At 34.5% G+C, this 23876-nt stretch overlaps 1 protein-coding gene across 6 annotated transcripts in view; it reads right to left on the bottom strand.

Annotated features, from left to right (window-relative positions):
* The window catches only part of TUT4 (terminal uridylyl transferase 4), a 46430-nt gene that overhangs the window by 17899 nt on the left and 4655 nt on the right, over positions 1 to 23876 (bottom strand). For 3 of the 6 annotated variants that reach the window (XM_087719652.1, XM_087719656.1, XM_087719654.1), the window contains 20 exons: positions 22724 to 23373; positions 20739 to 20902; positions 18288 to 18404; positions 15581 to 15758; positions 12632 to 12720; positions 11809 to 11860; positions 11571 to 11640; positions 11014 to 11140; positions 9945 to 10064; positions 9529 to 9744; positions 9217 to 9391; positions 7678 to 8396; positions 7341 to 7491; positions 6596 to 6682; positions 4786 to 4889; positions 4635 to 4692; positions 4430 to 4533; positions 2362 to 2451; positions 1207 to 1320; positions 423 to 500 (listed from right to left, as the gene is read on the bottom strand). In XM_087719652.1, coding sequence (XP_087575778.1) covers positions 423 to 500; positions 1207 to 1320; positions 2362 to 2451; positions 4430 to 4533; positions 4635 to 4692; positions 4786 to 4889; positions 6596 to 6682; positions 7341 to 7491; positions 7678 to 8396; positions 9217 to 9391; positions 9529 to 9744; positions 9945 to 10064; positions 11014 to 11140; positions 11571 to 11640; positions 11809 to 11860; positions 12632 to 12720; positions 15581 to 15758; positions 18288 to 18404; positions 20739 to 20902; positions 22724 to 23264 — 3354 coding nt within the window. In that variant the 5' untranslated portion in view covers positions 23265 to 23373. The remainder of the gene's footprint in view (positions 1 to 422; positions 501 to 1206; positions 1321 to 2361; positions 2452 to 4429; positions 4534 to 4634; positions 4693 to 4785; positions 4890 to 6595; positions 6683 to 7340; positions 7492 to 7677; positions 8397 to 9216; positions 9392 to 9528; positions 9745 to 9944; positions 10065 to 11013; positions 11141 to 11570; positions 11641 to 11808; positions 11861 to 12631; positions 12721 to 15580; positions 15759 to 18287; positions 18405 to 20738; positions 20903 to 22723; positions 23374 to 23876) is intronic. The other 3 variants (XM_087719653.1, XM_014059337.2, XM_087719655.1) reach the window with 2 other exon arrangements.

The following is a 23876-nucleotide window of genomic DNA, read 5'->3' as shown; positions in this document are numbered from 1 at the left end:
TAATGATCTTATTATGGTAGAGGCAAAATATTTATTAGATGAAATATGCATTTGTTTTGAAAAGGAAATCTCTGCCTAAAATATGATAAAGATGCTGATTAGAATATCTCTTCGGTGGTAGCCCGAGGTTGCTGTATCTAGATTCAAAAAACAAAACACAGCTTTTTTTTCCCTTCAAAAAAAAAAAAAAAGGAACCCAGAAACACAAAAACATGTACAGTGTACATCATACTCATCTGCACTATTTATTGGTCCAATTCTAATACTTCAACATATTATCTCAGCTACTTTGTCCAACAATAAAAGCCTGGGGGGAAAGTTCCTTTTTTCATTTCCTGAATGGCAAACGTATTGCTGGCTATACATAGTATAATTAAAGCAGACCTAATAATTATTTGATTATTCCAAAATGAGGACTTTACCAGTTCATCGGTATCTTCAAAGAAGAAAGCATTCCAACCATCAACCATCCTTTGAGGGACCTGCTGCCCATCAAATATCTATATCACCATAAAAAGTAAGACCAGAAAATTACAAAAACTAAAAGCATTCCAAATACAAAAATGTTTTTTAAAAAAAACTATGTGTAACTTATCTAATTCTTTCTAAAACCATGAATAATAAAAGAACCACTTCTCAAACATTCAAGGAAATCATAAGCCTCAGACCCAGAATATTAGACATATGCACCAGAATGGTGGGTGCAAGGTGATTTGATTGTGTTATTCAGAGGTAAGGGTAACAGAGCAAACTTTTGCTAATAGTGAGACTTGGAGTAAAAAAGGGTTATCGAGCAGACTTGATTTGATTTCAGAAATCAAGTTAAAATCAAATGCTAACCACTTTATTAATAGAAACATAACTCATTTGCCTTTACTTGTAGATAACCAAGTCACATACAGGCATTTTAAATTATAATTCCACAATATCTAATTGTTAGCTATGTTGACTAGGGATTATGCAAACTAGTTCAAAATATCTTCTATTATAGACATTGTTCAGATTTTTGTTGGGAAGCAAACTCTACATTTTATGAGGAAAACTACTGTATATACAACCCATGTGAAATAGGAAATGATCCAAATTTGATTCAGTAATTCTTCTAAAAGAACCCTAACCAACACTAACCTCATAAGAAAATTATAACAAGAGACAGAAATCTCAAAACTGTTTTCCATCATGGTTCTTTTTTCCTTGAAAATTTACCTCTTGCAGTACTGGGATTACTGGTGGTTCTCTCTGTTGTAAGAAGTATAATACCATGAGAATATAAGCATATGAAGAGAGACTTCCTCTGGATGCATCTCCAATGTCACAACGCTGTTCAAATATTTTCAATGCAATAAACATATAGCAAGTTATTTTGGGTAACAAATATTCCATCACAATAGAAACTAAGAAAAAACATTTTATGCCAACTCAAAATATGTCTTCAGTAAAACATAATCAGCGTCAAATGCACTGTTACTGAAATTTGATACTTCAATTTAGGAATTTTGTTCTAGAAACAGCTAAACTGGCAATTTGAATGTCTCAAGAGAGTGTAGCAGAGCACCAGCTATTTTGTTTATGTATTTTATCCATTGATAAGAAGTTCAGTCATTCACTTTAAATGAGCAGAACTCCATTTGATCACTCACTTCAATTTGATCAGGAACTGCTGACAAGTATATTCTAAATAATGTATTCAAGGTACCTAAAAAACACCCTCCAAATTGAAATTTTGTCAAACATACATACACACACAGAGATAGAGAGATACATACATACCACTTCCCCACAATCTACTAAAAACAATAAAGTAACTTTTACAGGGCTTGTTCCTAATAAATCCATGTTGGATCCTGGTATATACCATATTGTTTCCAAGCATAATAATTTTATAATCTTCCCAGATAATGTCAAAAAACATGTTTACAGTTTACAAACAAGTTGGAAACTTGTTTTGTTTTTTGAAAACAAAAGAAAAATGCTTTTATTCTGTTCTTCAAGATAATGTCAACCATGCTACCAGGTTCATTTCCATGAATGTGCAGATGTCGGACCATAAATGTTTCTTTTTTTATCACAGAATTCTGCTGAGTCTTCTGAACTCTTTGGACAAAACTATATAGTGACCTTTGTGTATGATGTGATTTTTTTTCTTTACTTAGGGATAATGGAGTTAGTAATATAGCACTCATTAGTGAATTTAAATCCAGTTGAGACACAACTGTACTAACTTTCAACAATTCAGCACAGCAGTCACCATATATTTGAGTGCAATTAAAAAATAACCAGTGTTTAAATTAGCCTAAGTTATTTAGTGGAGGAATACTGAACACAGCTTGGGTTTTAAAATCACATCAATATTGCATGTACCTTTGCAAAAACTTTCATTGTGTATCCCAAATACTGCACTCTTGGATCAATGGCTGCATATGTTGCAAGCATTCTTGTGTTATGCTGTGCCTAGAAAACAAGTATATCAGACTATATTCAATAGAGTAAGATTAAGGAGTAATCCATACGGATCATGTAAGAGCCGAGACCAGAGAGGTAGGAACTAGTAGTTTCTAGGATATAGGATAGAGAACTGTACTGTAATGTAAATGTATCTTTACTGACTCTCAGAGCCATCAAGAGGCTAGGCAAATATCTATGAACTCGAAGTGGGAGGAGGAAAATTTTCAGAACTTAGGATCAAAGATAGAGATAGAGAAATAGAGGGGCAAGATGTGACTCTGACTTTTTGCACTATAGCAGACAATCAGTTTTATGTTTAAGGTTTCATTCTTGTCTGTAAGAAAGATTTTAATCATTGACATCTATGTTTGACTATACAGATACCAAAATGATGGAATATGCATTATGAAACAATTTCATTATTTTTCAAATTTATGAAATGCCCATCTTATTGTTTCAGTGACTCTGAGCAGCAATCATAATATATACAAGCTCTGCCCTTTCAAACTTGAATCCTAGTCTCATAAGCAGAAGAATTTGCATGACATTGTAACACACTACCTTGCTTGCTCCCAATTCTCTCCTGAAGATACCATGAGTCTAGCTTAGCTGACTCAAGACTGAGGAGTCTTATATGTTAAGTGAAGCTAAATGCTGAATGGGGGTCAAATGTCTGGAAAGCTGTGATTTATTGCTAAGATCTGCTGTAAAACTTAACAAATCATCAAAGAATGAGATGCCGAGCCTCTGATTGTTACAAGAGTTTAAATTTATCACAGGAATCCTAAACAAATTAAAAGTGCAATCAATGAATTTTATGTAATAAATGAAATCATTTATATGCTTACACAGAAATAGCACCTTATGAGTAAAATGTAACTAAAGGAGCACAGAACTGCAATTGGGACTCTGCAACTGAGTAAACTGCTGTTTTAATTAACTTTATAATTCAATAAAATTCAAGTATTGCTTATTTTTTGTAGATAATGATTGCAATTTTTAGACTTGCCCTGGGAATATACATCATGGTGCATGGAAGAGGGGGCAACTTTGCTAGCTTAGGGATCATGCCATTTTGAATGGCATAACAAACCCCTTTTTTTAAAAAGGAGGGAGTCTTAGGAATGTATCCTAAGATGTCACAATGAAACTAGTTTTTTTTCATTCCAGAGTGAAGGTTATGGAATAAAGGATTTAAATTAGAAGAAGGCAGATACCAATTCAATTGCAGAAAAAAAATCCTAAGAAAAATTCAACAGCACAATAAATTATAGAATGGATCTCAACTCTCCTTTGTTAGATATGTTTAAGCAGAAAACAGACACATATCTAGCAGGGATGCTTTAGATTTTTGTACTGAGTTGACTCATTGACCTGCATTGTTTGATTTATGACTTCATGATTATTCATGAATATTAGATTAAGGAGTGAAAAGGCTGCCAAAAACATTTGATCAAAAATTTTGATCAAACTTGTTAGGTGGTGGAGCTCTGGAATCCTAAAAAAGAATTTGATAAGTTGTCCTGTTCCTAGGCTGCACATTTTTGCATAAAGAACAGTACTGATATGCTAAACATCAGTGGTACATACGTTTTGAAGAGGTATTATTATACTTAGCATTTGGGAAATCAATGATACTTATATTGTATAGATTCAAATGAATATTATATGCAAAATTTGAATTGCATCTATATGAAAATCCAGAAAAATAGCCTATCTATAATCCTTCCCCCCCCCCCATTTTTTTTAAAGTAACTTCCAAGAACATTCTGAAATGTTAAGTAAAATTATCAATACTAATATTCCCAAATGAGTTTCTCATCCTCCACCCGAGCTACAGATATTCTCCACTATTGCAAATAATCCGTAATATTCTTTTTCACTTCAATTTTCAATCAAGATATTAAATACTACTTGTAATTTTTATCTTAGAATTAGAATAGAATTAGAATAGTCAGCCAAAACTTAACTGAAAGATACTTGCCAATGTGTTATATAAGCTGATATCACCTTCTAAGCCACTTTGTCTGTGTTCAAATTTTACTATAGGCACTTTGGCTGTTGTTATAGGCAGAATGTTTCTTAAACCTGCAAAGGTAAGTAATACTTCTTAAAATTAAGAATGTTAAATACTAGGTAGAACTAAACAAAATGTAAAAAATATTCAATATACAATATCCTAATCTTACCTGGATGTTTCTTAAGAACTTTTGCCAAGCTTTCAATAATTTCCTTACAATTTAATTTCTGGAGAAAATGAATAAAAACACTGTATTATTTACAAAATGCTACAAATACTTCCAAGAACAAAAATATGCAAACCTATTTCAAAAAAACTACCTCTGCATTCTCATAGCCTTCCAGAGTCATGCAGATATCCAGGTCACTATCACGGAATCCAAATCCATTCTTTGAAGAGCCAAATAGGCACAGCCTGGCTTTGTCTGAGCAAAATAAAGAGAGACAGAGATCCCCATAATGGAGAAAACATTTCCATAGTCAAAAGAATTCATACTCTTATGAATTCCAATGTAACTTTCAATGGTTGTTTATAAGCAGTCCTATGATCCAATGCATCCTCTAACACAGCAATCCCCAACTTTCTGGTTTTGTGGACTGACGGCAGCAGTGATAGAGAGGGGATGGTTTTGTGCAGCATACGGTGCTTGCACAATGCAGCTTTGCATATGCACATGTGCTTGCCCACTGCTTCTATGGCCCATTTCCCAAAGGCTTGGACCGGCACCAGGCGATTTGGGATCCCTGATCTAACATCTATGAATATTTGATTATGAACTGAAATATGTTTCCTTAATTAATCATGCTTATAAAATAGTACTGGGAACTATCTCAGAATAATTATAGTCTACAACACAGATGTCAAACTTGCGACATCATGTTGTCGTCACGTGATGTATTGAGACTTTTTCCCCTTTGCTAAACCGGGGGTAATGCATCTGGCCCACGGGCTGCGGGTTTGACACTCCTGGTCTACTATATTTAGGGATCAAATAAATGTATTTAAAATGCAAAATACATACACAATTGAGAAACATACACACACATTTGGGTCCTAACCTTTTTACCTAGTTATTTTTCAAGTTATACTAATGCACACATGCAGCAATCTAAAGGCAAAGGTTTCCCCTATCCAGTTATGTCAGGTTTAGGGGGTAGTGCTCATCTCTGCTTCTTAGCTGAAGGAGACAGCATTGTCCAAAGACATTTCTGTAGTCATGTGACTATATATTGAGGTGCACAGAACGCTATTACCTTCCCATCAAAGTGGTAGCCATTTATCTATTCATATTTGCATGCTTTCTAACTGTTAGGTGGGCACCTGGTGGGGCAAATAATGGGAGCTCACCCTGTTGTGAGGGATTCGGGTCTCGAACTGATGCTGTCAGCTATCCAGCTGATAAGTTCAGCATCAACCGCTGTAGTGCTAATCAGAATGTTATATCAATTTTTAAAATCTAATTAATTGCTGCTGCTTGTTATCAACTTCTTTAGTTTGAAAGCACAGAACCTTTAGAAAAATTTTAAAGGATGTGGAATGACCTTACCATGTTCTTGATACCGCTTATCTAAAATATTACTTCACTAATGTTAAAGAGAAATGTTAAAATATAGGACATTAAGGTGCTATTATACAGGTAGATATTGATAGCTTAATGCTTTAGAATTATGTAATTTTGATACTGTGTTGTCAAGGCAACATATAATTCTAAGGTAATGTTGGACTGCATCCAACGTGGTGCAAATATATTTTCTTCACATGCCAAAGAAATATCCTTTCCTTTCTTCCACTTAAGCCCTCCATAATCCACTTTAAATCTACACTGAAACATCTTCCAGTCCTTAAAAGAAAGTCCATTTCACTAGAAGATGAACAAATTGGATATAATTAGTTTAATATTAATTTATTAGACCCAGGCTTCACTAAATTTTTCAAAAGTCCACTGAAATCAGTAAAAATTGTAGTACATTATTAATATGACTCAATCTAAATACAATTTTATTTATTTAATATTTGTGGTACGATCTCTGCTAAGGTGGAAATATTGTATGAAATATTTCAATTTTCAAAGCGCTGCTTAGATGGCTATAATATATGCTTGGGTTGACATAAAGATTTCTTATTATATACCATTATATTCTTTCCGAATGAATCTTTCCAAACTTGCCAGAATCTGTTCTCGGTTTTGTTGTTCTGAGAAAGGAGGTGACAATTCATCTAAACAAATAAAAAACAATTGAGGCATTTGGCAATATCTAATGCCAAGCATAAGTTATTTTTAATTAATTGTTTTATAAACTTGTACAACAATTCTGCATTATTTACAGTATTTTACAAGGGTTTCATACAACAACCATTTGCAACATCTCATTTTTCTCATTGTTTTCTTAAATCTTTTTTCTCTCTTGAAAAAAAAAATCCATTTTGGAATTACAAAATCTGGTTATTTCAAACATATCCTTGATGTTTTTATAAACCGTATTGTCAAAGTCCAAACTGTCATGTTTATCTGAATGTGAATTGAAACACAGGCGCCTATTATTGATGGCAGTATATCAATATGTTTCCACTGAGTTAAGTTAAAATCTCATAGGGCCGAGGTGGCACAGTGGTTAAATGCAGCACTGCAGGCTACTTCAGCTGACTACAGTTCTGCAGTTCGGCTGTTCAAATCTCACCGGCTCAGGGTTGACTCAGCCTTCCATCCTTCCGAGGTGGGTAAAATGAGGACCCGGATTGTTGTTGGGGGCAATATGCTGACTCTGTAAACCACTTAGAGAGGGCTGAAAGCCCTATGAAGCGGTATATAAATCGAACTGCTATAGTAATGTGAGCCTCTACAAAAATTTGAACCTATTAAAAAAAAGTTACTTACCAAAACACCTTTTACATACAAGATCAAGTATTTCTCTAAATCTATTTGTCATTGGTGGTAGTGGGTTTAAATCAATTTTCTTAAAATCTTCTGGGCAATCATTTTTGGAATGGCCATCCCTTTTGCAGATACTGCATACTATAGTTGGAGGCTATGAAAAAAAAACAAAATAATAGTATTTTACTATTTAAACTTGGTTATTTCTCTAAATGGTATGCGTCAACTTATGTATATTTGATAGTAGAAATACATTGTTGCATAGTTCAGTAAGAAAATTAAAATTAAAAAAAATGAAATAATTCAAAAAAATATAAAAGGACTTTTGATTTGATTTTACCTTTCCAGAAGTCAAAATAAATTTATCGAACACATAATGCATGTCTTCTGTGGTGACTTCATCTCTAATATCTTGAGTTTCCTCTACTGCTTTGCAATTGTGTGAGGTAGCTGATATGCTAGTGCCTGAGCACATGCTATCTGTTGGATATTCCATTACTGAATCCAGTCTTTCAGTGTCAGATAATCCACTAATAGAATCTGTATCAAGGGATTTATGTTCATTAAAAACACAACAGTGGCTTAGTTCTTCTTCAGCTGAAAGCTCTTGATCATCTTTTCTTTTAAGTGATTTGTGTTCTAATTCACAGCATTCATTAGTAATAAATGACATAGTTTCTTCTCTATCTCCAGAGTCTGTGTTTATAATTTCTGAGTTTACTAAAAAGCTTTTAAGTTTCTCAGTACACCTCCTCATAGATTCCATTTCATTACATTCATTAAATTTACACTCCTGTAAATTACATCCATGACGTGGTTTATGTTTTCCTATAACACTGGCCTGCTGTGGAAGGCAACAGTTGATTACAGGTTCTCCAGTTCTTTTGCTACCTATTTTTCCCTTTTCCTTTTTCTTGGTATCTGTTTTGGGCTTAGCCTCATCTTTACTCTGGGGACATGCAAAGTATTTATATGCTGTCCTGAACCTCTCCAGGATGTATTCAAACACCATCTGGCTGTTCAGACTCCGTGCAACATTTCTTTTTAGTGCAAAGGGATCTAAGAAAAAGGAAACAAAATAAATTAGATACTGTTTTTCAAAAGATGAGGTCAATATAGTGCATTTTAACTGTTTGAATCCTGAAAACATTTAACTTATTGTAAAATTGCCTTCAAGTAATCCAATTTATTTTTACAAAAAGAAAATTATTTTCAAATAAACATTTATAAAATCATCAGATGTCGACTGTGATCTAAAAATAGGAAAAAGTAAAGAAATGCTTTTTAAAAATTATTTATAAATAAAGCAAATATTCTCATCATTTTCAGAATTGTTTTCATATCTATTTATCAGTTTAACTAATAAACTCTGTAAATACCCACAATTTTTAAAAATTAAGTGATAACATAATACAAAACATATTGTATCTATAGATAATATGCAAAAAAGTTTTCTGCTTGAATCTCCTTTGTTACAATGTTAATATATGAAAAACAAAGAGCAAAACAATAAAGAAAGGCTACCATTCTCCTTAGCATGGATACTCAGCAATTTTCTTTTTCTGTGTTATTTCTATCTGCGGCATCATCAAAGTGTGAGGAAAAGGGAATGGAATAGGTCTTGCCAACAATTAATTACTTATAGCATCCTAACATCATTAATTATCTACAAATACTATCTGTTTAGTTAGAAATACAATTAAATACAATTCACTGCAAGCCTTTAAATTAAACCTTTTAGGCCAGTTGTGTCAAGAATGAAAATACTGTAGATACATTTAAAAACTGTAGTTTTTATAGCATACATCAGTATATATGCAAAATCAGCATGTAAAGCAACTGGTAAATCATTTATAAGAACGTTTACAAAATGCCATACCTTCAATGGCTATTCGCCTTTTGGGCCAGTTTTTATTTTCTCTGGTTAAAAGTTCTTGTACCCGTATGCTGATAACATATTCTTCCAAAGCAAATTCCAGTGTATAAAACTTCAACAATTCTAACCAGAGTTGTCCCAGAGATATCTGGTGTGGTATTTCCAATGATAATGGAGACTGAAAGAAGTAGGAAAAATAAAAATAAAAAGCTTAACCTGTTTTATTCTCATATCTTAAAATGTTTTATTCTCAGGTCATTAAATAAAAAGAGTACTAATTTAAAAAGTACTTTGCAATTAAAAGTAATCACTTACATGGCCTTTTTTCTCCTTTGGATTATTCTGAGCGTCTGGCTCTGAAGTTGCTGTATTCTTGTTACCATTTCTGTGCTGTTCTCCTTTAGATTTGCCTTCTACAGTATTCACATTTTTCCCTCCATTATTTGATAGTTTGTATTCCCACACTACAAACTTATCTTTTATTCCCTTCAGTTGGTAATCATCAGCCTTCTTAGAATCAAAGCCTTCAATCTGAAAAACAAAGTGTTTTTATATGTAATCTTATAAATGTTATAAGATGAACACATATTATAAACAGTTATATTATACTATAAAGAGATGGCTATATCTAGTATTATAAATTCAAAAGCTTCTTTAGGAACTTTCCCAACAATTTTTGAGTAATTCCTCTGTACCGTTGAATAAATCATATGGTTGAGTTAAAAGCTTACCCAGTTGCCTAAATATGATGGTAGGATACGTGGTTCTCTTTGTTGAAGGAAAAATATTACCATTAAGGCAAAGGAATATGAAGGGATTCCACCTTCTGCCTGGCAGTCAATATGACACAGCTATAAAAAAGAGAAAATTATGTACTTATGTTAGTTTTTTCTTTAATTTGCACACTTTGAATTTTTCAAGCACTTTTCATTTTTACACTATATATAGCAAAAGTAGACTAAGAACCAATATAGCAATACAGAGCAGAATTCCCCAACCTTTTCAGCTTTGCAAACCCTTTTTGCAAAGACGACCGGAGCCTATAGGGACGCAATCTCTCGTCCCTGCAAGCCTCAGCAAGAGAGGCTAGCAAAGAGGCAGGGAAAGATCACGTTCAAGTTATGTGATTCACTCCTAAGAATCTTTGGGTTACAAATGTAATTGGCAGGCTCCATTACATTCATAACTTGAGGATTACCTATATATTTCCTGTCTGCTTTACAGGAATGTTAACTCTATTGACCGTCTATCTATAGTTGTGGCTGAGGGTACACTACCAAATTCACAGCTTGTGTGCAATCTGGGGGCTGTCTTAGACTCAACATCTCCTGTTCAAAGAGCAGGTGGCAATTGTGGCCATGAGGGACTTAGAACATTGGCACTGATTATGGATTACAAGGCCTTTCAGATGGGGATTTTCATGTCCTCATCACCTTCAGCTGGATTACTGCAATACACTCTACATGAAACTGTCCTTGGAAATCATTTGAAAGCTACAATTGGTCCAAAATGCAAAGACACAAGAATGGGCATGCCTCAGTAAAACCCTTCACGACCAGTTTTGTACACATTGGATTAGCCCTAATAAAAGTAATGCCTAAGTAAAATTTTCAGAATTGTGGGGTGTGAACCATAGAACCTATTTTATCAACACTTGGACTCAGAAAGATAATTTTCTTTTAACAGAAATAAAATGACTTTTTGTTATATTACTTACATTAGAATATTATCACTACTACCAGTAATTATATATTAAGTACACACAAGGAACAAATATATATATATATATTTAAAACTTACTCTAGCCCAGTAGCGAAAAGCCAACACCAAAGGAACAAGGACTGGCTCTAGTTTGCCAAGTGCAGCAAGCAGGTCAGTTGTAAGGCAGGCCACATCATTTCCAGCACTTACTTTACAAGTTAAACCACTGAGATTGAAACAAATTTTGAGAGAAAGTGTAAGTGCTACCACTTCCTGTGAATGAAATTTGGAAAAAAAACCACCCAAAACATACAATATTTTGGTTTTACATATGCAATTTGCATTAAGTTCTTTTCACAATATAGTTTCCCTCAAAAGATATTGAAATTTATTTAATTATTTTAAGGTAACTTTAATGGAAAGGTTATGAATGTATTCAGATCTCATATTTTAAAGTCAGTTTGTCATATGCTTAATATTTTGTCTGAACTATCATTATTGATTCTGAGGCAGTTATAAATATTGTCCTTAACAAATTGAGAAAATAATTTTAAATTAAGCTCTTTGCAGTACAAAATGTCCTACAACATTCAAACTTAAGGTGATATCTTATCCATTATCTTCTGAAGATGAACATATACAAAAAACACACAAACCTTTTAACATCTTTACAAAAAACAACAGGAACTTTGGCATGGAAATCTGATTCCACATCAGAGTAAGATCCTGAAGGAGAAAATAGAGCATATCAAATAAAAATCATTTTCATAGTACCTCCATGCTGATTGAAAGTCAACTGGTTAATACATACATATATATATCTGTAAAATCCATATTTTCTCCACAACAGATTATGAAGAAATTAAGAAAGAAATAATGATGGCACAAACTTACCAGTATTTTTTAAAGTATCAAGCACTTGTATCAGAACATCTGGATGAGTCATCTAAAATAATGAATGAAGTTATTTATTCACAGTGATTCTATTTATTCTTGAATTGATTCTATTGAATACAATATTAATATTGTAATCATAATAATACAGACATTTGTTCCCCAATCCTCTGTTTCCTGGCACAGAAAGAATATAGTATATTTTTGTATATACAAACACATGAAACTACATCTAAGCTGCAAAACTCCTGATAAACAAACAACAGTGAACACCTAGAGTTTTCTGTATCTAATGCTGATCTAAATTTTTGCAGTAGATGTTATTGGGAAGTAAATAATTTGAACTGAAATCCAAATCCAAATCCAAAATAATTTTCCTATTGGGCTCAGTAAAGTTTTAAAGAGATCCAAGACTGGAATGTATAAAACATTCTTCTGAAGTTACTTCATGAAGTACTGTAACTTGTTTCCACTTTTTCCAATTTAAGCAAAATAAGCATATTGGTTTGTTTTGCCTTACTTCCAGGCTTCATTCAAAACGTAGAGGAGATGAACAAGGCTTCTCACATACATAGAATCTCTTCCCGCCCACTACCTACTAGAAACATTGGTCATAAGCTTCAAATTGACATAAAGTACTTAATTTGTCCAACAAGAATGAAACTAGCTCAAGAATCAAAACTGCCTCTGAGGCATAAAACTCCTTGCTGAAACAAAACAGTTTCTTTGAAAGGTCTAATCTTGTTATAGAAAAACATTTGAACTGCAATTTCAATATATTAAACTTCAGTTTTTTAAATAATGTGACAAATATTTAACTTACCGTTGAAGGAAATTTTATATCAATATTAACATCACTGGTTTTAAAAGCAAATCTAGTTAGACAGGATCCATACATCCTCAACGAACACTCTAGAAATAAAGAATCAGTTTTGTAAGTGATCATGTAGTTGTGATCACTGTTCCCCCAAACTTTTATGTTATTACAGCTGTCCCCTAATTATGTTAAGTTTCTATTCCCTGTTAAATGCACAAATAACACAGTACTTATGGAAGACAAAGACTCAGATACTCCCATTGTTTGTTTTAAATAGACAGGATTGATGAATGAATTATAATTCAATTTTGGTTTATCAGATTCCAGTTTTTTATTCTTCTATGCAAACTGATAATTGTGGTTTGGCATAAAATCTGGAGATTTTTCCACTAGAAAATGTAATTCTTATACTCTATATATGTATTACTCTTATATATGTATTACCGTATTTTTCGGAGTATAAGCTGCACCAAGATTTTGAAGAAGCAAATTAATCTTAATTTGCACTCTGCAGACCTCCCAAAAATGGCCCGTTTTTTGTAAAAATGTTTTTTTTTTCAAATAAAGATCATGCATAGCCTTTAGGAGGCTTATAGAGTGCTCTTGAGGGCTGGGGGGTAAAATTGAGCAAAAAACGGCCTGTTTTTCGCTCATTTTTGCCCTTCCCGGCCCCCAGGAGCACTCTATAAGCCTCCTAAAGGCTCTGCACAACCATTGTGAAGGGGGCGGGGGTTTCGGGAGGCAAAAAAATGCTGTATTCAGGGTATAAGTTGCACCCAGATTTTCAGCCTCTTTTTTGAGGGAAAAAGATCTGTCTGATACTCCAAAAAATACAGTATATATGTATCCATGTATGTATGTATGTATAAATCTGTACTAGCATCAAGACATAAAAAGAATGGGGTCAGAACATAAAAAAAAATGAATATAGACTAAAATTAATGGCATGAAAAATAAGACACCCCATTTGTAAAATTATTTATTTAAATTTATATGGCCAGCCATGTCAACATTTTGATTTTGTGCAGCTACAGTATAACAATAATCTCACTATAGATATAACATGTAACTGGTAGCCAAGATTTTTATTTTAAATCACAACCATTAGTACAACCATTCCATGGGTTCCACCATACCTTCAGCCCCTAGGCCCAAAGACAGAATTAATCTTGAATGCTTTATGAAAATTTAAAGGGATCAGGGCTAATCTAATCTTTGAGGGATGATGTTCCAAACACAACTGAAAAGGCTCTCCTCCTCAGTGCTGCCACATAACATTCTTTATAAAGGACTCATAGCATGTCTCTTCCCCCAAATCTGATGTGATGGGTAGACACAATTGGGGAAATGCATTTCCTAAGATATATTAGTCCCATGCTATAAATGGCTTTTATAGCTAACTGCCAACATCTTGAATTGAACCCAGAAACACACTGGCAATCAATGCAGTTTATATTCAAGAGCACTGCTGTACTCCACTTGAGTGGAAGTGACTAAGGCATGAGTGACTATGAACAGAACTTCTCAGTACAAGAATGGGCACACTTGGCACATAACACAAAATTATGCAAAAGTTGTCATTCGTAACCAGAGATTCTGATCTGGAAGCAACAATAGTTTCTCCTTGTGTTTCACCCACTTACCTTCATATTTGCACCACTTCAACATATTCTATTACTATATTTTTAGCAAATGAACAAAGATATCTCCCATGTACTGTTTTCTTTTCATATAAATAGAGTAAAATTAGAATGAAAAAGATTTGTCTTTTGCTTCTTTAGGAGACTGTGCTTCAATATTAAGAAGCAGAAACTCACTGCACATAATAAAGAAACTGTTATTTTATGACTGTTATTAAGCACAAACAGCAGAATTTCCAACTTTTTTATTTTTTTAGTGGCCTTGTAATAATCAATGCCTTGTTGATATTGTTTTCTGTTACAAGTAGTCCTCAACTTACAACAGTTCATTTAGTGACTGTTCAAAGTTATAATTGCAATAGACTTATATATCACTTCATAGCCCTCTCTAAGTGGGTTTACAGAGTTAGCATATTGCCCCCAACAATTTGGGTCCTCATTTTACCTACCTCAGAAGGATGGAAGGCTGAGTCAACCTTGAGCCTGGTGAGATTTGAACTGCAATAGTTAGCAATAGTTAGGCTTATATACCGCTTCATAGGGCTTTCAGCCCTCTCTAAGCAGTTTACAGAGTCAGCATATTGCCCCCAACAACAATCTGGGTCCTCATTTTACCCACCTCGGAAGGATGGAAGGCTGAGTCAACCTTGAGCCTGGTGGGATTTGAACAGCCAAACTGCTGAACTGCAGTGCTGCATTTTAACCACTGCGCCACCTCGGCTCAACTGCCACATTGCAGGCAGCTGGCAGTCAGCAGAAGTAGCCTGCAGTACTGCACTCTAACTACTGTGCCACCGTGGCTGGCAATGGTACTTAAGAAGTTATTTATGACCAGTTTTCACCTTTATGATCATTGCAGCATCTCCATGGTCATGTGATCAATATTCAGATGCTTGGCAACTGACTCATATTTATGACAGTTGCAATGTCCAAGTGTTCTGTGATCATCTTTTGAACCTTCTGAGACGCAAAGTCAATGGGAAAGCCAGATTCACTGACAACCATGTTACTAACTTAATAACTGAAGTGATTCACTGAACAATTGTGGCAAGGAAGGTCATAAAAGGGGCAAAACTAGCTTTGCCCCCTTTTACGACCTTTCTTACTACAATTAAGAAGTCTCACTTAGCAACAGAAATTTTGGGTCAATTGTGGTAATAAGTCAAGGACTACCTGTATAAGCAATTATCTTAATTTTGCTATTCTAATTTTAAAATACTTTGCTAGGTGGCAGCACAGATGATCATGTTAATCTCAAAAAATACAACCTCAACTGGACCTAGTTTGCATTTAGATGAGAGATACCAGGAGTTACCTGGTAAGGATTGCTGAATAATCTTTTCCATATCATATACAATTTCTTGGCGGACTCTGAAATCATCATCAGATATTCCTTTTTCTTTTGCTGCCTCCATCAGCATAAAATTCAAAGCAGCAACTTGTACAGGGGACGGGGAAGGGAGCGCACGGAGCTCATTTTCTTCTTGCTTTTCCTAATGAAAAACATAAAGATAAAAAGTAATGTTTTGAACTTTGACAGGAAAATCCTCCAACTACCAGTTTAATTATTCAAAAACCTATTAGAGCAAGAGTTAGAGTAATTTATTAAACAGAGTAAGAAAAGCAAGGGGGACAGGTTGGTATTCATGTCCTTATGGCCACTGAATGAAACATGAGCGAGACAGGGAAAAAACATAAGCCAACCACAGAAGTCTCAAGCCTGTAGCCAGTCCTGAAGCCAGTTTGAAATGGTCTACGCAGCCTGCAGTTGAGAAAACACCACTTACTCAATCGCTACCTCATAATCATGGAAAGTTAAAAGATTGCATTATGCTGCCCTTCTTAAGATCCCAGTTCTTAAGACAATACCTAACCACTGTTATCTTTAATCAAGGAAACATTTTTGCTTCCCTTCCCTCTGAGGGACATTTATGAAGATAACTCAGGTGTCTCTCAAAAGCTCTGGACCAGAAATTGTAAATAAAATTGGGCAAGGATCCAAGAGAATATGTGATGACATATATTGTTCAAAGCAGCCTGTCCATTTCTTCAGGTATTATCAGAATGATCCACTCTTATGATACAACTGTAAAAGGTAATCTCAGCATTGCACCCTGATCATACTGTACAAGAGATTTTATCTGCAAAATAATAATAATAATAATGATAACAACAACAACAACAACAACAACTGATTATAAATTGCGGCACAATTCAGTAGCACAAATGATCCATTGGAATTTGTGCAAAAATTATAATATTAAAGCAGCAACAAATTGGTGGGAACATCAGCCTGAAAAAGTCACCGAAAATCAGATGGTCAAGATCTTGTGGGATTTTCGCATACAAACAGACAAAATACTGGCGCATAATACACCAGACATCACACTGGTTGAGAAAAATAAGGTCACAATCATAGACATCGCAATACCAGGTGATAGCAGGGTCGCTGAGAAGGAACATGAAAAAATCGCAAAATACCAGGCCTTAAAAATTGAAATTCAACAACTATGGCACAAACCAGCAGTGGTAATTCCAGTGGTAATTGGCACACTGGGTGCTATTCCCAAAGCACTGGAATTACATTTAAAACAGTTAAAAATTGACAAAATCACCATCAGTCAAATGCAAAAAACCGCACTGCTTGGATCTGCACGCATATTACGAAAATATGTTACAATGTCCTAGGCCCCTGGGTGGGGCCCGACTAGTAACCAATGCCAAATCCAGCAAAACAACTGGCCGCTGTGATACAATTGTATAATAATAATAATAATAATAACTAAAAGTGTTGCCACAAGCTTAGAGAGTTCTGATTAGAACTAGGAGAGGAGGCAAGGCTGTCAGTCACTTCAAAATCTAAAACAACTCGGAGGTAGTAAGCTTCTCAATGCAGTATATACAGAAAAATTATTTCTTTGTGCATGAATCACCTAAAAATAAACTTTAAAATGGACTTTATGCTATATCTTATGAGATTTAAGTAAGGTCCTCTCCTCAGCCTGTGCTCATCTACCTTGTTGTTTCAAACCCCACAGTTCATCTGAGTTTACTACAAGGTCAAAGGAGGTAACAAACTAGGAAAACTGTGTCAACTACTCCAATAGGTTCCTATCCCAAGAACCAACAGGGGCATTAATAGAAGCCCAGGTAAATGAAGCTCCAAAGCCTTTTGGAATTCAACTAAATTTATTTATTTGAATAAAAAATATTTTTTGGGATACACCATGATAATAGGTACACTACTTGTATAAATGGGATAAAGCTACATATTCAACTTTAACGGCATGATTAAGGTTGAATAAATCTGACTTATTCTCACCCACAGAACAAACTTCTAATCACCATAAAATACCAAACTGAGTTTGTGCCCTGTGACCAACAAGAATAGGCTCATGGTTGTCAGGGCTGCTATGAAACCACTCTAGACAAAACAACCCAAGGAGACATTGAAATCCTCCCATACCATAACTCTAGGTATCTACAACATCAATTCTAAGACTGGCACAGCTTAAGCAGAGATTCCATTAGGCAGCAGATTACGTATAATAACAAAATCCCTAACTTATTCCTGTTCACATATCTATGAACCAGTTCTTTCACAAGTACCAAGTTAACCTTAGGGACCATACCTGCACCTCTATTCTTTGGCTTATAAGCACAAAATGCATGGACTGAAAAACAGGGCCCATACTAGCCCACATGACTTTCTCTGGCATTTTTGTTCCACGCAAAGTAGCTCAGTAATGGTTGGATCTTTTTTTCACCATCAACAAAATTCTTACGAGTATAACCAAGGCTGGGTTCCTACTGGTTTAACAACTGTTTGCTGAGTGCACAGTTCGCTCCCAGCTCATCTTCAGAGCTAGAGGTTCTCCCAAACCGGTAGAATCCCTCCCCTGAGTATAACCCCGTGTCTATTCATCTTGGTTGCTATTAACCAATGTTTAAAAACTGTACCATGCATTTGAAACCAAGACTGAACTTCAGAGCGAAATTTCAAAACTTAGTCTAGCACTTACCATGATATTCTTTTTATGCCGTTTTTCTTTAATATGTTTATGAGCTCCCTGGATATTTTCAATATGAACTAAACACAGCTTACATAGGTACTGGCAATTAGAGTACTCTGGAGAGCGCTGTGGAAAAACCACATATTTAAGATTCAGCAGCCACTTAATTATGCTATTTTTTCCCCATCATAACAATAAAATGCTTCTAAGTACATTTACCATAGAAGAGTACAGTACACAAAGACTGTCCCAACTCACCATACAGGGATGCCCATTTATGTAAATAAACTTTAAAATATTTTAGACATACATCTTTCAATTTTCAGTAAAACTATTCAAAGGATTAGCTTCAAAAATACTGAGAAAGTATAAAACATTAAAAACTTCTATTGACTCTATCTATCCTGTTCATAAATATACCAGAACTGTTTATGAAAAATAAATTGAAAAGTTTAGCATCATTAAAACATAAACCAAATAGTTACTGCAAAATTAAGAACTGTGCTGAATTAAATCAAAGATTTATTTGCCCCCCAACCTTCACCAGAGTATGAGTACTTATGATTTCCATCCACTACATTTGAGAAATATACTGCCCCTAATGCGGATGGAAATATATACTAAACTATATACTCACAATTGATAAACCTATCCATGTTTATCTGTTTTTTAAAGTCATCCAAGTTTTAACTCTCACTTCCTTTTTGGTATTATTTTATTCATTTATTAAATATATAAGTCTACTCAACTCTAGCATACAATATTAAAATAATTTTAAAATGCATATAACAGTATCTAGAAAAGATTCCAACTTTTAATTAAGTTAATATATGAAAAGTATTTTTTCTCTCTTTATACAATACCAAATATCAGATATATTGGTTATCCTGGCTTCTACAATTACCAAAGCGGCTTCTTTCTACACATTTTTTCTTCATAGCAGTAAACCACCAAAGCTGAAAATTTTCCTCTTGAAAACTGCCTTACCCCTATCTCATAAGTACTGCCCTTTAATGTTCCTTTTCTACATTTATAATACTTTTGAAAGGTTTTGTGATTAGAATTGTATGCAATATTCCAAATATGGTCATACAATTAACCTGACTAAAAGCATTTCAAAAACCTTAAGTTTTACTTTTAATTGCTTTCATAAAGAGCACTCCAATAAGGAATTGTTTAATTCTACTGTACAATACAAATAGTCCTCAGTTTACTATGGCAATAGAGATGGAAATTTCCATGGCTAAGTGATGCAATTGTAAAATACAACTGCACTGCCTAGTGATGGCAATTCCTGCATTCCTTGCTGCTGTTAACTGAATCTCATGGTTGTTATGAAAGTCAACTTCTTGCGGGTTCCTCAACCAAAGTCAGTGGGGAAAAAAGGAGGAAACCTGGTTTTCCCATTTACTTTGGTTGGGGAAGCAAAATGCAGGCTGGTAGGCAGACAAGTGGCTAGTACTGGTGAGGGAGAGAGTGAGAGGGTATATTAAGGGCATGTGCAAGCAGCACAGCGTGGATTGGGTGTACAAGGCCATGAGTAGGTATGTGAGATATGTGATATGAGTTAAGGAGAATGCATGTGGGTACAAAGGGTTGTGCAAGAGGTACAGCATGTATCAAGTGCATGTGACCAGTGCAGCACAAGGAACTGGGGAAGGCTATGTTGGTAGGGGACACTTACCTCAGCAATTTGGGACCTTCCTGCTAGCTTCTCCCTTGACTTTCTGGGAAAGCTGGTAGAGAAGGCTGCAAATGGCTATCACATAATAGCTGAGCAGTGCACCTGAACATAAATGTGAATTGGTTGCCAAGCACCCAGATTGCAATCATTTGACTGCAGAAGTGCTGGAAAAGCTGAAACTCCGAGGATGGATTGAAATATTCATTGGTTCAGTGCCACAATAATTCTGAACCATTGTTGAATAAATAAACCTTTTTTCTACAATAAGCATCGCTAATCGGGATTTGTTCCTAGAGAACATGATAGTCATGGGAAAACACTAAAAAAAATAAGTGCATGTTGATTTTCAACACATTTCAAGCTTAGTTGCAAAAATCATCCTAAATACTATAAATACTATAATAAATACTATAATACTAAAACAAAACTATACACAAAGTGTAATTAAGCAGATACATTAATGGCTTATCATCAACTATGAATAGGCTTCTTCAGTGTTTACTACAAACCAAGAAATGTATATAATTCCTTCTAATTAACTGAAAAATTATCTGTTCTCATCTATTATAGTAATATGAAAGGCAATTAAGAAGTTTCCTGCCATGCTAAAAAGGAATCCAGAATCCTTCTAATCCAAAATTACAAGATTATTTTAATTTAGGTAAACTTCTTCATATTATAAAATTTAAAGACAAATCCTTAAATTAAACTCTTCTTTTAAGTTAGATATACAGTCTAGCATGCACACATATACACAAATTAAATTTTGTACTTACTTTTTCCAAGCGGATAATGTAATCTCTTTCCAGTCGCTCTTCAGCTTGTTTCAAGCCCAACTGTTCTTCTTCCATCAGTGTTGATTCATCCATGACAGTAACGTTTTCTAAATCATCAGTTTCTGACTTACTTTCTTTAGCCGAGTCAGAATTTTTTATTTTACCTTGTAGGAATAGGATGAAGAGAATGTTTAATACATTTTTTATAACTGCCATAAATCTAAATTAAGAAACCATAGAATGTAGATATATCCTTTTTTTGAAAATTGTGGAAACTAAGTTTGGAAATGCTCATAATAAAAAATTAGATTTAGATAACAAGCTTTATTGGATAATTCTCAGTATTATTCACATGGATCAAATATGACAGTTGTAAAGATTATTGAGAATCTCTTTATGAATGTCTTGAGAAATTAGGCGAAGCACACACACACACACCTCTTAGAAACTGTTTTATTTAACAACGGTTCGCTATTACAATGCTTATGAAAAGTAACCCTACAACTAATCCTTGCATGTTCTATAAAGGAAAACTGAAATAAGATCATAACCACAGTAGCAATTTTATTTAGCAACCACTTCTCAAAATGACAAAGTTGCTGGTCCCAATTGGGATCACTAAACAAGTGGATTTGTATATATTGGTAGTAATAGCAATACTTATTTATTCCACTGCATAGTGATTTACAGCACTCCGAGCGGTTTACAAATGTCAGCACAATGTCCTCAACAATCTGGTCTTCATTTTACAAATCCCAGAAGGATGGAAGGCCGATCAGAATTGAACTCTTGGCTGTGGGCAGAGTTAACCTGTGATAATGCATTCTAACCACTGCATCACTAGAGCTCCTTTGGTATATACCAAATCTATGGCTGCTATGGTGCAGAGGCAGTTATCTTTCTCTCATTTAGAATAATATGACACAGATAGTCCTCGAGATACAACTGGAATGGAGCCTGCCAACTACAATCACATGTCACAATGGTGGTTAGGTGAAGTGTCTCACTTAATGACTCAATCCTTGTTCTCCCCTGTGAATTGTTAAAGCAATGCCCAGGTTACTAAATGGAGAACGGGGTATCCCAGGGGTGGGAGAGGCCCTTGGAAGCATAGCACAGACTGAGGCTCACCTGTTTGGGCCCTTCCAAGGCCTTCCTCCACTCCCGAGATGCCCTGTGCTCCACTTCATGTCTCATGTCCACAGGCCTTTACCTACTCCCACCAGGTCTCCCCAGATCATAGGTCTGATTTCCATCCCACCACACCAAACAACCTCCTCCCTCCCTTTAAAGTGTTGTAAGACTTTCCAGAGCACTGGAATCGATTGCTTTTTTGTGCGGCCAAATGGCAGAGTTCCAGAAGCGACCACCATTTTGTCCTAACTACTGCCATGTGCCTCAGAAATCAAATGCTTCGTTTTGCTGCCTTAAGGATATCTGCACAATCTTGCAGCATTCAGAAGCTTCTGCAGTGCTATACAGATTTTATTAAGACAGCAAAATGAGGAAGTTCTACCTATTTCTACATGATAGTATGCAGGAAACTTATGTAGCACTATGCAGATCTTTCATGAAGAAGGAGATTTTATTATATGAATGAACTTTCAGTCATATAATATTTGATCCCATTCTAAAAGGATCATTCTTCATTTAGCTTATAGAAGATAACTGCATTTAAGTTATGACTCTATAGCTTTTTGAAAATCCCTTTCAAGCAAAAAAGCAACATAGCATGGAGAAAAAACTCAAAAACTTAGTCATGCTTAAATTAAGAAATTATTATAGCACGTTTTATGTAGCAAAATGCCAGAATATTTCAATTAGAATTACAAAGATTTCTATTAAGTTCCACAGAAAATAATATTTTTTAAATTACATAAAAAGAAATCAACCTGTTCCACTTAATAACATATACATAAGTAACACAAGGGAAAGCTTTAATTTCTGATAGGATTTTTTAAAAAAATACTTGAATGCACACTTACAGTAATCTTCAGATGTTTGTTCTACTGATCTTAAATCCAAATCACTTTTCTCAGAGTCATTACACCAATTAACATTAATTTTGGAAGTATCCTCTCTTAATAGATTTTCCAATTCAGGAGTCCCTTCTGTACTGGCACCATTTTCTAAAATATGAGAAGTTGGAAAGTTTTCATGTGCATGCTGAACTTTTAACACTTTCTGATTTTCTACTGCTGTTGATACATTCAGTAATCTTTTTCCTTTGCTATGATTCTGATCCTGAAGACCTGATCCCATGTCTTTATATCCAGGAATGCAACTATTTGTCTTACGTGATTTATTTTCTCCTGATTTTTCAGGACAAACATCATTTTGCTTAATCTTTTTGAAGCTGTTACCATTTGTAGAACTTTTCCCAACTTCTTTTATAGACTTGTCATTTCTGTTAGTTTTACAATTTTGAATGGTTACAGCTCTGGCAGTCTTGCTTTCTTCACACACAATACGGGTGGATTTTCTTATGTCATGATTTCCACTTTTTGGAATCTTGCCTTCTTCCATTATTAAGACGACTTGCTTTTTCTATCACTTGAGAAGATCTGAAATGAAATTTTGCAACAATTTGGATGGAGAAAAATCCTCTGTTCAAGCAAAGTATCTGGATGATTGTCTGGAAAAAACAAACATGTAAAAATATTACTACAAAACATAAAGCAATAGTCCTCAATCTGGTGTCCTGAACTAGTACAGACATATGAAACAGATGGGAGTAGCTTTTAAAGCAACCATGCAAGCCTAGAAAAAATGAGGTTGCTTTATCAATTTTATGAAATGCTTCATAAGCCCTCCTATGGCATCAAAGCATGTGTAATTGAAAGATTTGTGTAGGTTATATTTCATTCAGTCAAAATTAGTTTTTATTACTATAAAACATCAGATGTATAACCAAGATTAGATCTAAATTAGTGCAAGATGGTTAGTTTTTATTACTATAAAACATCAGATGTATAACCAAGATTAGATCTAAATTAGTGCAAGATGCTAAAGAAAGAGGTTTGGGTTTGCCACATTTAAAATGGCATCTTGATGATTGTTTTATCTGGCTTAAAGGGTAGGTGACTCTCCAAAACAGGAAGCTACGTGATCTGGAGGACCATGAATTAGATTTGAACG

This window comes from Thamnophis sirtalis, unplaced genomic scaffold, assembly GCF_051295495.1.
Source record: "Thamnophis sirtalis isolate CommonGarterSnake01/CBP01778 unplaced genomic scaffold, rThaSir2_p1.2 scaffold_7, whole genome shotgun sequence".
Taxonomy (NCBI): Eukaryota; Metazoa; Chordata; class Lepidosauria; order Squamata; family Natricidae; genus Thamnophis; species Thamnophis sirtalis.
This window is presented reverse-complemented; position numbering and strand designations above follow the sequence as displayed.